At 35.6% G+C, this 15,317-nt stretch overlaps 2 protein-coding genes across 4 annotated transcripts; both read right to left on the reverse strand.

The window, feature by feature from the left end:
* Positions 1-995: 995 nt before the first annotated feature.
* Positions 996-10,329, reverse strand: LOC121988802 (phosphatidate phosphatase PAH1-like). Of its 3 annotated transcripts, XM_042542466.1 has the most exons (12): positions 10,047-10,325; positions 8,534-9,627; positions 8,177-8,463; positions 7,498-8,090; positions 7,343-7,416; positions 6,145-6,229; positions 5,346-5,432; positions 4,684-4,756; positions 3,391-3,434; positions 1,733-1,861; positions 1,541-1,639; positions 996-1,238 (listed from the first exon to the last, which is right to left on the reverse strand). In XM_042542466.1, exons 2-12 carry the CDS (start codon positions 9,478-9,480, stop codon positions 1,185-1,187), a joined length of 2,472 nt encoding a protein of 823 aa, XP_042398400.1. In that variant the 5' UTR covers positions 9,481-9,627; positions 10,047-10,325; the 3' UTR covers positions 996-1,184. The 3 variants fall into 3 exon arrangements, 2 of the variants coding, with proteins under 2 accessions (XP_042398400.1, XP_042398401.1); XM_042542467.1 differs by lacking the exon at positions 996-1,238 and having other exon boundaries at positions 1,541-1,651; XR_006114106.1 differs by lacking the exons at positions 996-1,238; positions 1,541-1,639; positions 1,733-1,861; positions 3,391-3,434 and having other exon boundaries at positions 4,690-4,756; positions 6,078-6,229; positions 10,047-10,329.
* Positions 10,330-12,245: 1,916 nt separating this feature from the next.
* On the reverse strand, positions 12,246-14,908 carry LOC121988803 (14-3-3-like protein GF14-C). The gene is made up of 6 exons (XM_042542468.1): positions 14,747-14,908; positions 13,947-14,384; positions 13,754-13,832; positions 13,051-13,173; positions 12,795-12,911; positions 12,246-12,712 (listed from the first exon to the last, which is right to left on the reverse strand). The coding sequence occupies exons 2-6, from the start codon at positions 14,351-14,353 to the stop codon at positions 12,653-12,655; spliced, it is 786 nt and encodes a 261-aa protein (XP_042398402.1). The 5' UTR covers positions 14,354-14,384; positions 14,747-14,908; the 3' UTR covers positions 12,246-12,652.
* Positions 14,909-15,317: the final 409 nt, after the last annotated feature.

Here is a 15,317-nt window from a genome sequence, read left to right on the forward strand (position 1 = left end):
CCCTAACCCAAATCTCCTCGAATTATGTGCTTGTTTAGCTATGTAGTTAGATATCAAATGACTTTATTAACAACTTAATATTACCAGAATCCAGAGCGTAGGCATTGTTTTATAGACGTTTATATAATAATTTTTGCTACGGAAATGAGTAAGAACACTTTGAATGGAGGCATTCTTTTTTGTTCTATCGGAACATCTACGCAACTAGTTGATAATAATTTAAAAAGAAAAACAAAAATCATGTTTTTTTAATCAGTAGTTGGAATGTCCTAAACACAAAGTATAACAATATCACTCAACTTTTACTGCATTTTTAATGTCAAATTTGTCGTTAGCTAGACACAACTCAAACAAACAAAAAGGAAAAAAAGAGTTTTTTTAATTGAAATATTGTGGAAATATTTATGTATTAAATGGAGCTCCCTTCGCAGTTGGCCTTCAAATGAAAGGGGACATTGAATGGTGGTGGGTGGCAAAGAGGTGATTAAAAATAGGGGCCTTGGAAGCTCGAGGCGTCTCCCTCTCTGCCTTTGTGTTGCCCACGCGATCTCAATGAGCACGTCTATTGTATTCTTCTCGCACGTAGGCGATAGCCGAGAAACAAACAAGCTTGCACGCTATCCAACTCTGGTTTTTCAGGAAACAAAAAAAGAAGATAATCAAATTGAAACGGATCAAATTAGTTTAACCTTCCCAGTTCAAACTCAATTTCCAGAATGGATCAGCTTTCTCATTGATGGTCCTACAATTTATCCCCCACTTTACGTACGGAATAATCATATTCTTCTTCTGATTAAAAAAAAAGGGGGGAGAAAACATGATAGAAAGGTGATGCAGTTGTGTTGTTGCATCAGGTGTGGCAAACAAGCAGGCCGAAGCCACTATGTGATGCTGCCTTTTATATAGTCTGAACAAAAACATGATACCAGGAAGGCAGGAAACTAGCTGCTGCATTACTTATATCGAGTGGATGGGACAAAATATGAGAGATGCAATTACTGAATTTAGTCATTTTTCATTTCTATATAGGTGGTCTTTCGCACATTATTTTGGAACAGCTCACCTCCAGAGAGGGTGGTGGTGTAAAAAATTCCTCCACTAGGCATCATAATACAACTTTGTAAGAACACCTCCTTAATCACTCTTTATCTGAATCACCTCGAGCAAAAGTGTGGTGAACATTATCAATCAATTTTCATCAGTGGCATCCTCCAGTAGTTCCAAGAGTTGAACTCCTCCTGCACAACGGAGCAGATAGAAAAGCATTTACCATCTGTAAGCAGATTTCGAAAAGCTTGTACTGTCCGGACGATATGAACAAAGTCCCGAGAGAAATTTGATTACTCGAGCTGGTTCACGCAACATCGTGCTTTATTTATACTCCAAATGAAATACTCAAAAGATCATTCATCAAGGAAATGTAGAAACTTAATGGTCTGAAAGCACTATAGACACAAGGGGAGGTAAATAAATGCAGGTGGTATTAACAGTGTTTAAGCTCATATAAAAGAATGAACTTTCCGTAAGTGGAAACACACACCTGTTCAACCAGCGAAGTTGACGGAAACATGTCATTGACCAGCGTATGCAGGGAGGTATAAGATTTCACATCGACACAGTGATTGATTGCCACTTCACCCTGTCAATTAAACTTTTGAGAGAACGTTAATACTAGCAGGCATTTTTGCGTGTATTCCTCGTGAACCATTAAAAAGCGAACCAAAAGATTAACCTTTGGATTTATAATGAAAATCTTTCCCTTGGGGATTCCGATCTTCCTGTAACTAAGCTCATCCGTGTCTCTATTCCCGAAGCCCGCATAGAATGGGTTGTAGTCAGCAGGAAAAAGTGCTTTAATGTCCTACAAATACATAAATGCAGTTGATTCATTCATAACTCAAAACCATCAAAGAAAAAATGCAGCAACTTTTATCAATACGAGATTTTCAATCAACTGGCAACTTTTGCGTAAATCACTGTACGCGCATCTTATGTAATACTCAAGAAGAGTGATTGATTGAAGTATGGTAAGCTGAAACTGATGACAAGACCATTTGAGTAAGATTCTTCAACTTCATTAGCTTTACTATAGTTAAAAAGCTTTAAGGTTTCACTTGGCATCGGGGTTTTATTTATCCAGCAAAATGGGATTACACAAGATCTTCAATAAACCTAAGTTTGAACTCTCAGATCATATTCAAGATAAACCTAATATTATTTGCAGATAATATTGTTTGTTGCTGAGTTAAACAGTTGAATTTAAATTCGGGAGGGAAGCTTTAAAATCTAAAGGATATAAGTCATGTAGAAGTATAACTAAATATATGAAATATAATTATTAATAATAAAGAAATGAGTGAATAATAAGAAGTTTGGGAATGAAATTCTTCAAGTAAAAAAATGTAAAATGTAAAATTTTTGAATTATTATTGAACCAAAAGGAGAAATTAATGAATAATTATTAACAAAAAAATTATGGTTAAAATAGAAAGAAATTTTCATTTTTTTGTGTGATTGTTATCTACCATCTGGGTGGAAAAAAAATTTCTATCAAATAGTGGCATGTTACCCATGGAAGAAACATGTAAAGAATTATTTAAGTAGCAATAAGAATAAGAATGCTAAGATGTAGTATGAGTTTACTAAAGAAGCTAGCATAGCCACTAATATCTCAAACAATCAGATTTAGCTTCAATAGACAATAAAATATAGACAAGTTGAGATAGCAAGGATATGACATAAGTTAACCATCTAAGTAAGCAAATTTTATTCAATGCAATAAAAATAATAATTTAATTGGTTTGAATATTACTAGTAATATGAGATTGTATAAAATTCAATGAAGAGATAAAATCCATTTAGTTAACCCTAAATAATTGAGATAAACATGGTTTGATAGAGAATGAATTCTTGTTGTTTATACATCAAGTAGTGATAAAAATGTTTTATCAATACTTAGGTGAAAGTTAGTTATGTACATATCAAAGTAACCTAAGTGCTGATATACAAGCATAAGGCCATCATACAAGATTCCTACCCAAATTTAAGTGAAAAATGATTTGTTTGTATACCAGAGTAAACAAACAAATATGTTTCTCTAAAATCACAAACATTAACAAGGCTAATGTACCCTGCTGATGTCCCTGTATGTCATGACTGTTAGACATCTGATAGAATTCCATGTTTCTCACAAGTCCTGACCAAATGTCTAGATGAGTCATATGTGATCCAAACGTGTGTTTCCCATAATTAGTACGAGGGAAGCGCTGATCACTCTGTAAAAGCTCCTTATATTTGTGTTAATCTTTTTTGTCTACCTTACTTTTTAGATAAAAAAATAAATGAAAAAATAAATAACAGAATAAATGTCTAATAGGATTGAAATATCACCTCCAAACATGCAATCTTGAACTCATGAGGAGCTCTCCTTATAACTGCCAAAAGATGCATGACAATTAGAAATAAAAATGCATATGATTTTATTTATATATCATATTTCTCACTTTTCGTTTAATATTGGCTGGAAAAGTATGCATTGCTAAGCTTTATGAGGTTAACAAAAAGCTCAATAATACAAAACACATTCACATGGGAGCAATTTCAAAGATTAGGACTGGTTTGACACAGCACAAATTTGATAGTTTTTGGACTGGCTTGACATAGCACAAATTTAATAGTTTGTGGATACCGATCTGCCCCAGTCTTACAAGACTCCTTTCAATACAAATATTGATTTAAGCCCATACATATTAAAAATAAAATATTCATGAGCAAGCACTATACTTGACGTAGTAAACACTCATTTTATGTCATCCAAACAAGAGAAACAAAGAAGCTCGTTTTAAACTTAGCTCATCCATGTTCATGAGAAAAGTTCATAAGAAATTATTCAACAAACTTAATTGCAAGCTTCGTAGTGCTTGTTTACTCATGCAAATGTATAAAAAAATATTATATATATCTGAATTACATATGTGATGTATATTTGTCTTACAAATTCTAAGGTTGTAAATTCCACAACATTAATGAGTCATGTTGGTGTCAGCCCACAACCCTTTGGGTCAACAACATGGTGTAATCCTTCCAATAGACTCTATGCAACACTATATGAGCTTATCATTAAAATTTAATCTCTTGAATGACTTTTAGATTATGTTAACTGGAATTTTCTTAGCCACTCTCAACATTTTATACCTTCCATTTCAATTGATTCATTTAGCAATTTTTGAATATTTTCCAACTATCTTAACCTATTTTTCCTCATTTAATTATTCTATGATCCTAAACTATTTGAAGTATTCTAAAATAAGCACGAAGTATTCTAAAATAAGCACAAATAAATAACATAAATTTCATTTATAAATTCAAGTCATAACTGATTCAACCTTTTCTCTAGTTGGGCTCTGTAAAAGTTAGAGCTCTGTGAACTCTCAAATAATTCATTTTGTAAGAAAATAAACTTTGAACACAAATTTTGAGCTCCGTTAACAATTTTCTAATAAACAAGATTGAATGTAGCATGAGTTTCTTGTAAGAATCAATATCATTGTATTGTTTTGATTTGTGAAGGAAAACCTTAAAATTTAACGAAAAATGGACCATTAGGTAAAATGGACCTTAAAATTAGTTGAATAACAAGAGATATTCAACTATTTTTTTCACTTCTTGAAGCCATAAAAATACCTTCTCGGTAAAGTGAGGGAAACAATCCATCAGGAGAAATAACAATCGGACCATTAGGCAAGGCTTTTCCATCCTGAATAATATAGAAATAATCAAGCATTCATCGATTAGCATAATGGTAAAGAAAATAAATGACGATCAATTCTAAGAAATAAAGTTGTTGGAAATTAAACCAAATCCTGAATCAAAATATATGAATAAAGGGCAGCCCGATGCACGAAGCCATGCGAGGTCCCGGGGAAGGATCCATTGTACGTAGCCTTACCCTGCTTTTTGCAAGAGGCTGTTCCCAGGATTCGAACCCGTGACCTTTTGGTCACATGGCAACAACTTTACCATTGCGCCAAGGCTCCCCTTCAATCAAAATATATGAATAAACCAACATTTTCTGCATGTTCAGTGAATCGTCAAAATACTATCTACTTTTCCAAATGGAAATAAACAGCCATGTTGAGTGATCAGCGAATAAGTCAGTCAAACGATTTCTGGAAATAATTAGCCAGTTCTTATTCAATCATCAAGCAAGCTCTGCAGACTGAATGAAACGTTGCCAACTACTTACTATTTAGTCTCAAAGGATAATGTTCCCAATGATGAGATACTACCAAGTCAGTTTGAGGACAGAAGCCATTATGTTTAAGTAATATTGACATATAGGTTACCTGTTTCAGATTGAGAAGAAAACTTCTGGTAAGATATGCCTGAACAATAGCCCTTGCACTCAAGAACAATAATTGATAGCCATTTTCCTGATTAAGAATAAGAAAAGGCATCACGAGATCTTCAATGTTACATAACAAATGTTACAATTGGAATCTTAAATAGGTCAGAAAGCTATATCCTGATCAGAACATCACCAAATGGAACATAACCACCATCGAGACTCATTGAGTTACTATTTTCCAGTTAATATGCACACTAGAAACTGAACTAATGCTACCAGCTTAAAAACAAACTCTCTAATCATAACAGGAGCATTTCAGAACAAAATCTACATAAAGGTATGTTAACCAAGTTGAACTCTATTAACAAAGAAATAAATCTACAGGGGCACTAGTAGCAAGAACTGGAAGTATATTGACTATAAAATGTTTGGTTGTTTCAACTTTCAAGACAAAGTCACTAGTCAACTCATTCTACACAAATGCCAACATGAAATGTTTAATCATTTCAAGAAACAAACCACAATTTTTCAAGAGATACAGAAAGAACGAAGATGTATTGTGACTTAATGATAAGGTAATTCAATAATTTAGAATCCTTTCCTATTGTTGGGAAAAAAATGATATATAACATGCTTCTGGCCTAATGCTTGTTTGTTTGCTGCTGCAGCTTTCAAATTTCAAACAGAACAAATAAACTATGTAACTATATTCTGAAAACAATTGGCTTACAGAAACAGCAAGATCCAGAAACACAACTATGGGCTGAAGAACTTCTAATTATTGCATAACTGGTAACCTTTATTGCAGAGAAAAGTCCAGCAACTCCAGACTGAGTCCAATCCCTTCCAACAAGTGGCATGAACTGTCCCAGAACATCAGATCTAAAAATAGGACCAAAATGAACTTGTCATGACTCGTCAATGAATGCATGAAACCAACACAAAACATCAACTATCAACAACTGGGTTAAAGTGCTAAACACAAGATAGAGAAATACAGATCAATTCATAAGCACATCACCAAAATAAGTATAATTGCAAATCAGAGAAGTTATGAACTTCATGAATTTTCCTTAAGAGTCATTAGCAAACTCTTTAGTTTGATTATATAGAGCAAAACAACAAATAACTTCATATCAGCTAAACTGCTTTATGATGAACCAAATGTTGATTAAAAAACAGAAAAGATACTTGGTTAACAACACAGTTTTAAAAACCATGACGTGCCAGTCAGCATGGCCAAAACATTTCATTCAGCAGATCGACTGAAATGCAGAACAGTGCCTAGCTCCTTTATTTTCCAAGTGACTCATACTCTTCGTCCAAAACAACATCATCTTCTGAAAGCAACTCTAGCTTTCCAGCATCTAAAAATGCAGAACACGCCCAAATTAACATCAAGGTGGAATAGACTGCATTTCTAGGGCATGCTTCCTTTCTTATTCAAATTCTTCTTCTTTTATGAGCGCTCAACACCGAGATTGACACAGCTTGAGCACATCTGTTTCCAGTCAAGCACTATACTTCTAACATGACACATGACTTTAAACTGTAGTTAAAAATCAGATACAGCAGCATGAAGGAGACCTTAAACCTTAGTCAGCAATGCCAAAGCCTAATCAAAGAATTCTCTAAGCAAAAAAACAATGGAGCAAAGAAGTAATATCATTCATTTTATTACTGAAAAAACTCTGGATTAAAAATTAAATGCACATTTCCACCAGGAATAATGTTTATTGTAAAATAAACAACAAAGTTCATAGCTAATTATGCAGCTTCTGCTGAACACGTTAACCCAATTGCAATGCAAAAATCATAAGAAAATGGCTTCAATTACAAGCATATATTTCAAATGAAAGAGGATCTAGTAACTAAGATAATCTAAAGTGATGACATCTTTCTATCTGCAAATTTTATTGCTCAGTTATAGTTAGATAGCCTATCTTACTAACATATCAGTTAACCAAAATTTCTAAGCAATGAAAAGAGACTTACTTTGTAATTGTTCCATCTACATCAGATATGACTATCCGTGCATTCCACTTCCACAAATAAATATGTGCATCAACCTGTCAAAGTAGCTTAATCAAACGGACATATTAAAATGCTTATGAAAGTTCTAAAAAATCAAACATTATAATAACAAGAACCTGTTGCCTCCCTAAAACTCTAGTTGAAAAACTGAAGGCTATCATGTTTTGACCTTCCCTTAAGTTTAAAGAAGCAATCTGCTCATTTGTAGGAATAAGTGTTCGCAAATATTGCTTGCGAGGAGATTGCTTTATGTCATCATTGTTAATTTTTTCCACACTTGAATTTTGTAATCCAGGTTCTGAATCGACATAAAGATCCTCATTAGAAGAATTACTTGTGCTGTGTTGAAGAGACCTTGACCTCCTAAATGGAATTGGCCATAGTCTCCATCTACGACTGATGGAAGGTGATACTCCCGTTGTATCCTCTCCCGACTTTGTTATGGCTTCATCTTCAATGGGGATACAATCTTTCAATTCCATTGAAACATTACAACCAAATACAGCCTTTCTGAGTATAAGATGGGCAACATTGTCCCATTTGAAATATTTGTTTTCATATCTGACAACAAGATTTACATTCTTGATGATGGACATTCCAGATGCCTTGTACTCGTCTTCAGAAATTAGATGGGCTTGAAAGACTTCCTTGGCAGAATTATGCCCCATACCAGGACGTAGTAAGTTACCACAAAGTGAAATTTCAAAGCCTGTATCATAAACAAATGATAGAACAAAAGTGAATTGTCAAATCTAAAAAAGATAAACATGACCCAACTTCATATAGTTGACATACCTAACCCAGCATCTTTCTTTTCTGTGACATAATTCTCAGTTGTGCAGCATTCTTCTTCAGCAGTAGAATCAGAAGCTATTGTGTGAAAATGTTCCTCATTATTTACGTGTTTGACATAATTAGACGTACCCTCAAGGTGCACAGTTTCATTGCCAAGGATTTTATCCTTGGAATTTAAAGTATCAATTTTCTCATTCAATAACCTCTGGGAGCATGATAAATGACCAGCATCAATATCTTTTTTCGAATCCTCCATTTTTGTCATCAAAGTTTCTGATGGATCAGACCTGAAGTTAGGATCATAGTTAATCATTGGCTTGAACAATGGTCACTATAAAGAAGATATTTTTCAAATACCTGAAATACACATCTTGTGAATCAACATCATCAGCATGTAACGAAAAATCCAAACAGCTCTTAAATGTGTCATTTTTCATCAGACCTGCAGCATCTTCCTCCATATCACTGAGGTCATCTGCTTTATCAGTCTCTTTATCATTTTGTCTCAATTCATTAAGGGCTTCCAACTGGTGATCAGAAGCATTTTTTTCCTTCAGAGTCTCATCTAGATCACCAAATAAACCAGATTCCCACACTTCTTCGTTGGCAACAAATTCTTCAGTGGATTCTTTGCCAGGTCCAAGGTGGAACTGAGGAGTATCTAATTGGACATTGTCAGTGTTCTCTTGATTTGATGAGATTGGGGCAGTCAGAATATGCCCATCCACACTTATCAACACCATTTCTGAATTAGAGTCGCTTGATTCTTTAACCATATCTTCCACCTCATCAAGACTACCATAGTGGTAATTGCTAAACACCGAGGACCCAGACGAACTCTGTGGTGAAGTTTGTTCATCCTGAAACCCATTTAATTGTTCGACAGTCTTAACATCATCACCCTTGTCTGAATTGTAATCAGTTTTCAAACTATCAGCATTGTTGACAAAACTAGCAGTTGGCCTTGAATTTGAAGTGTCTAAATCACTTATAATATGAATGCTGGACTCTGCATCGTCACTTCCTGGCACAACCTCTCTCAGAAAATAGGCCTGTCCAGAATTATCAAGATACATGTGGAAATTTGCTTCAACGCCATTAACAGATATCGTGACAACCTTCTCTGCACCTTTAAGTACACCTTGAAACTTTCCAAACCGCACATACCATGGTGTGCTGCGATATGAGCCATCCTCTTGCCGAACAACAATGACATCAACGGCACCACCAAAAGGGTGGAAAGGTGTCGCAACCGAGTAAACTCCTTGAGAGATGAGGCTTCCTACTCTTCCTACCACATTCATCTTAGATGATGCACGCAAGGCCTAACTCATAAGCTTCATCTTAGAACAAGGCAATCCAGACAAATAAATTGCTAATCAGCTGACCCTCGAATGACCAAACGAAAACCATCTTCTAAAAAGCAGCGTTAGTTGACAGAAGCTACTACTCTGCAAGATTCAAAGAAAAATTAACGGGTTTTGTGCAGGCAAGCCAAATTCTTGGAAACTACCCGTCAAGAAAATATTTTGAGGCTCTTCCAATTGAGGAGGAACAAAAAAAGAAACGACGCAATGATCACACGTCGGCAATAGTCAAGTAGTCAGGGGAAAAAGGAAAACCTAAAAAAATCAAGTAAAGCCACATTTTTCGAATAAGGCAAAAAAAAACAAAGAAGGAAGTATTCATCAACACTCGTCGTACGGAGCATAACTATTCGATCTAGTCAACAGACACAATAGTACTGGTAAAAATCGACTCGACCAAAGAACAACAGATAAAAGCTCGAAAAATCAAAAGCGATCCTCGTCTGAATCCTTGCAGATAAGAGATCAAAAAATCCAGATAAGAGAAAGACAAGGAGGCTCACCGAACAACCGAAAAAGCAGAAAAAAAAAGACACCGCCGAGGCTCTTGCTCGTTAGCTCTGCAGTCCCCAAATCGTCGTATGCGGCGTTCGCAGATTCCAAGATTCAAAGGCGCCGGCTCGAATGATTACCCTGTTCTTGATCGAGGCTTCGAAACCATAACGAGAGGTCAAGGACGCGCTCGAGGAGACGGGAAAAAAAACCGAGCACGAGGAAAAAAAGGGGAAAAAAAAAAAGAGGAGAACTCAGAAGTGACGCCGTGACGGGCACGGCAATCCGTTACATTCTTCTTATCACGAGATTATCCAACCCCTCTAATTTAAAGAACTATTTTTGCACATTTTTATTTTTAAAAAAATAGATGTGTGTTGTTTGCGAATATCTTAATTTAAAAACTCATATTTCCAGACTTTATTCGACAGAGATTGGGTGGAATTAGCAAATAGATAAAAATATATATATTAGTATAAATAAATTTAATTACGAGACAACAAATTAAAGTCTGGGTACCGTGCGTGAGGGGCCCGCATGAATGGAGGTCTTCAACGCCGTTGCGAGTCGCTCTTAAATTAACGCCTTAATGGACAAAAAAAATAATAAATAAAAACTAAAAAACGTGGCCGGCACATGACCGGTGGGTGCTTCGTCTTCCATGCGGAAGACATGCTTGCCACTTGTATATCATCATTTTAACTTTTTTATATTCAATATTATTTTATTTTATGAAGGTTTATTTTCGTTTTTTTTGTTATGTCTTGTTTCTATGCTATCAGTAAAAAAAATCTAACCTGCCGCTTCTCAATTTCTCAATCATTTACATAGGACTATAAATGAATCAAGTGTTCATGAACAAATTAGGTATTCAGCTTGATACGAACTTATTTATATTCGTTCAATATACATTAGATTAATTAAACAAACAAACTTGAACAGCTCGTTAAACTAAACAAACAAGCTTGAACACAAATATGTTCAGCTCGTTAACGCTCGTGAACAATATTCGTGAATAACGTTCATGAACAATGTTCGTGAACAACGTTCATGAATAATATTCACGAACCATATTTATTAATAAAACTATTTTCAATACACTAAATAAACAATCAAATAAAAAATAATAATAAATAAATTTAAATTATCAATCTTAATAACCAATCAAACAATTTAAAGTTTCAAACAATCAAACAAACTTGAATTGAGAGCTTGATAATATCTAAACGAACCAAGCTCAAGTCAAGCTTGAATTGAGAACTTGATAACATCTAAACGAACCAAGCTCAAGTCAAGTTTCAAACAAACTCAAGCCCATAAAAAATAAACCAAGCCAAACTTGAACACTCATTTCAAAAACTTGGTTATTTTAAGCTCGGCTCGGCTCGGTTATCTTATCAAATAAACTTGAATATCCCAAATCTTGACTCGACTCGTCTTGTTTACAACCCTACATTTACAGATCGAATGCAGTCTTACGAATTAATTCATGAATTGTTTTTAACTCTAAGTGTTCAAATTTTGTTACGATCCAAGATTAATCTTGAAGGGGATCAACCGACCATCATGATTTTTGCAGTCTTTGTAAGACTATTCAAAGTCGAATCGATATTTTACTTGTGAAGATAAACTCATAAGCTTTAAGATAAACTATGAACTTTTTCTATGAGCTCATAGATACCCCGCCAAATTATTTTGGCTAAATTAAACGACAATACTATTCCAATAAAAGATCATCGGCACTCAATTTATTTCTTAACCGTTGCCCGTTTATATTGCAAAAACAAAATTTAAGTGCTACTTTCATAGAGTCAGTAGAGTCAGGACATAATAATAAAAATTATTACGCTATGATCTAGAGATTACGGGCTAAAATCGCAAAAACAATCTTTTATAAGATACAATTATCATACAATAGACACACTATAATTTGATAAAAATTTCATTAATTTCTAATAACTAGGTGTACTTGGATGAAAATCTAACATTAAAAATTTTCATTTATTAAACTTCTTAGAAAATATAATTAAATAATTAAGATTTTTAAATCAAAGTAAAATTCCATGCATGTAAACGGCACTTTTAAGGTCCAAACCAAGTTTTAAAGCGAACTTAAAAAAAAAAAAAAGCTAGTCAGTCAATCTTTCTCTCCATCTATTTTCAGACAATGAAACAGAACAATGGAAAGAAAGATATTTTGAGATAAATAATTGCCACAAGCAAGCGCATCATTCTACTTCCCACAAATATGAAGTTTGATACAAATAATTGCTATGAAACAAGCCAAATCCATCATAAATTTAAGATGAAAAAAAATCGATGATGAAATCTTCTCCAATGCTGCTATAGGAAGATATCAACCGACTAAGCAAGCATGGTTGTTTTCTCTGCACTCCTAGACTTTTCAATCACAAGCTTGCAGAACTCGTGGCACCAACAAGCCGCAACTTCAAATAGTTTCGAATCGACTACATAAAAACGCTCAAGTAACTAGATATCCAATTTTTTAGGCAATACTAGTAACCCAGGCTTGTCCAGAAGCATATGAAACTTAGCATCTAAACCCACTTAAACAACAATCCATTCTACTGCAAAATAAAGAGGAACTAAATGAAGGTCACTGGTCGTCTCCTGACTCCTTCTTTGGGCCTTCCTTGATCTCATCACCTCCATCCTCCTGTCAAACAAACGCATAGTTAGTACTTAGTAGAGTTAAAAGGACTGTTAATATCAAAGTTTTAAGAATTTATTGAACTGACCATAATATCAGAGGTCCATAATGTCAAATTGTCCCGGAGAAGCTGCATAATCAATGTACTGTCCTTGTATGATTCTTCACCCAAGGTATCAAGCTCAGAGATAGCTTCATCAAATGCCTGAAAATTTTTACACCCGAACAAAAGTAGGATGCTAGAGAAGATTACCTCACCAGCTAAAGTAGGATGACTGGAAAATATCAATTCAACAACATGAAATGCAAACAAAGACAGAGAAGTGGGAAGGGAATAGACAAACCTGCTTTGCAAGGCTACATGCGCGATCAGGTGAATTAAGAATCTCATAATAGAACACAGAGAAGTTAAGTGCCAGCCCAAGCCTTATGGGATGAGTTGGAGCTAGATCTGCTATAGCAATGTCCTGCCAATGTGTTTTCAAGTGTCATATTTTGGTATTAAACATGCCATCCAATTAACCATGATATCTGAAGCGTAACACCGGCCTGATTTAAAAAAAACAGTGGGCATTATGACACAACATATGGTTTGGATGTTTAATCAAAAGCAATCATTATTGTGTCCTGAATCAAATTTCACACTATAAGTAAAAGGTTACTAGAAATCCAAAGTTCTATGAAGGGAGATCTTCAGGAAGGTCAGTTGTTTATCTTGCCAATACAAGCAGGACATTAGTTTCTTGGCAAAGCTTCTCTAGTAATCCAAGTCAAATAAGAGAATAACTACCATGAAGGAAAAGCTTAGCCATAATTTTCTGTATGTAAAATAGAATGAGTTTATTAGACAAACAATGATGTAGAATACCAAGCATTTCAACCCATTTACAAAAAAATACAGTATCAAATGAATGTTAGATTGTACATTTAGGATTCTAAGCTTCAAATAACCAAAGTTCAGTTTCTTTTCATCATCTTGATTCTTTTGCAGTTAATTTCTTACGATAATTTTTCTTAAAGAAAAAGAAACAACTCAATAGAAAATACCTGGGCAGATTTGTATGCCAACATGGTGCTCTCAGCAGCTTCTTTCCTCTCAGCTCCAGTCTTGAATTCTGCAAGGTACCTAAGCACCAATCCACCATGCACCGAGATCATAGTTGGCACAAAATAAAATTGGGATTTTTTTTTTCTCTAATTTGTTGCGCAAACCTATTTAATCAGCTATCCTTGGACTAACCTGTGATAGTCACCTTTCATCTTATGGTAAAACACCTTGGATTCTGCAGAACTGGCAGATGGTACAAGGTGGGAATCTAGCAGCTTCAGAATCCCTTCACAGATCTTGCCGAGTTCCGCCTCCACCTTCCCACGATACTCCTTGATGACTGTGACGTGTTCCTCGTTGCCGCGACTCTCCTCCTTCTGCTCGATGGAAGAGATAATACGCCAAGAAGCACGTCTAGCCCCAATCACGTTCTTATAGGCCACTGAGAGTAGGTTGCGCTCCTCCACACTAAGCTCCTCCCCGTCGATTGTTCTCACCACCTTTTCCATGAACTCTACCATCTCCTCGTACCTCTCTGCCTGCTCGGCAAGTTTGGCCAAATACACATTATTCTCGCGTGAGGATTCCATGGGAGACATTTTGCTAGACCTTGATTACAGATTCCGGCCTCTGTCAAATTATAAACACTAGATCGGCATCAAAAAGGTAACTTCCACAATTTATATACGATCCAGACCCAAAATCATATATGAATAACTATTCTTGGCCCAGAAATAGGATATTATGCATAAAAAATTTCGATTTAGAAGTAGAAAACAAAACCAGATACGATAAAACACCAAAAAGAAATGAATACTCGAAAACATAAGCCTAGAAGAAAAAGCTAGACGTCAAACCACAGATCGGTAATAAAGGGCGACAAACCTTTTACCTAATAGTAGTCTAAAACAAAACAAACTACAAGAAAAAAAAAATAACAGCGCAGGATCGAAGGAAGTGACGGTGGACGAGCCGACAACGCGAGAACGTACCCTCCCAAAATTAGGGTTCTATGCTCGCTCCCTTCCTCTCCTTCCCCCCTTGCACTCCTTTATTCGTTTTTTTTTTTATTTGTTCTTCTTCTTTGATTTTTTTTGAGGCGGACCGAGAGCCGATGATACCATTTCTCCCCAAATTCTTACCAAGCTGTGTGGAGATCGGTGGGACTCTCAGACACTTGAAACGTGGCCTACTTTGAAACTCAATAAACAAAGGGGTACTTAACAGAGTGAATTCAGCAAGGTACGCGAGTTTGCACTTTGGTGGGCCCCGAAGGAAGGACGGCCGTACACGTGATCGGTGAAGGAGGCGTGGCATCGGGTGGGCCCGCGCCTCGCGATCACCGGCAAACTTTGGCTGGACCATATGTATCACGGTCCAAGGTTTCTCCCCGATCAGTTCGCTACTTCCTGTTGGAATGACGTTATTAATGATAACATGACGTCAATTTAGCGAGTCTGGCCTTTCTCGAAGGTGTTCCGTGTCTCGTACGTTGAGTTTGACCGAGGCGGGTTCGTAGACGATCCGATCAACCGAATCCGATATGCGGTTCAAATTTCAAAT

Source organism: Zingiber officinale, chromosome 6B, assembly GCF_018446385.1.
Source record: "Zingiber officinale cultivar Zhangliang chromosome 6B, Zo_v1.1, whole genome shotgun sequence".
NCBI lineage: Eukaryota > Viridiplantae > Streptophyta > Magnoliopsida > Zingiberales > Zingiberaceae > Zingiber > Zingiber officinale.

Bases quoted from the DNA above. Each gene is read 5' to 3' on its own strand.
- LOC121988802 (XM_042542466.1), bottom strand. From the start codon at position 9,480: ATGAATGTGGTAGGAAGAGTAGGAAGCCTCATCTCTCAAGGAGTTTAC. The intron at 8,091-8,176 runs GTATGTCAACTA...TTTATGATACAG, and splicing joins AAAGAAAGATGCTGGGTTAG to GCTTTGAAATTTCACTTTGT. The intron at 3,435-4,683 runs GTATTTTTATGG...ATCTTTTGGCAG, and splicing joins TCCCTCACTTTACCGAGAAG to TTATAAGGAGAGCTCCTCAT.
- LOC121988803 (XM_042542468.1), bottom strand. From the start codon at position 14,353: ATGTCTCCCATGGAATCCTCACGCGAGAATAATGTGTATTTGGCCAAA. The intron at 13,833-13,946 runs GTTAGTCCAAGG...ATTGGTGCTTAG, and splicing joins ATGAAAGGTGACTATCACAG to GTACCTTGCAGAATTCAAGA. The intron at 12,713-12,794 runs GTCAGTTCAATA...TTTGTTTGACAG, and splicing joins TATGGACCTCTGATATTATG to GAGGATGGAGGTGATGAGAT.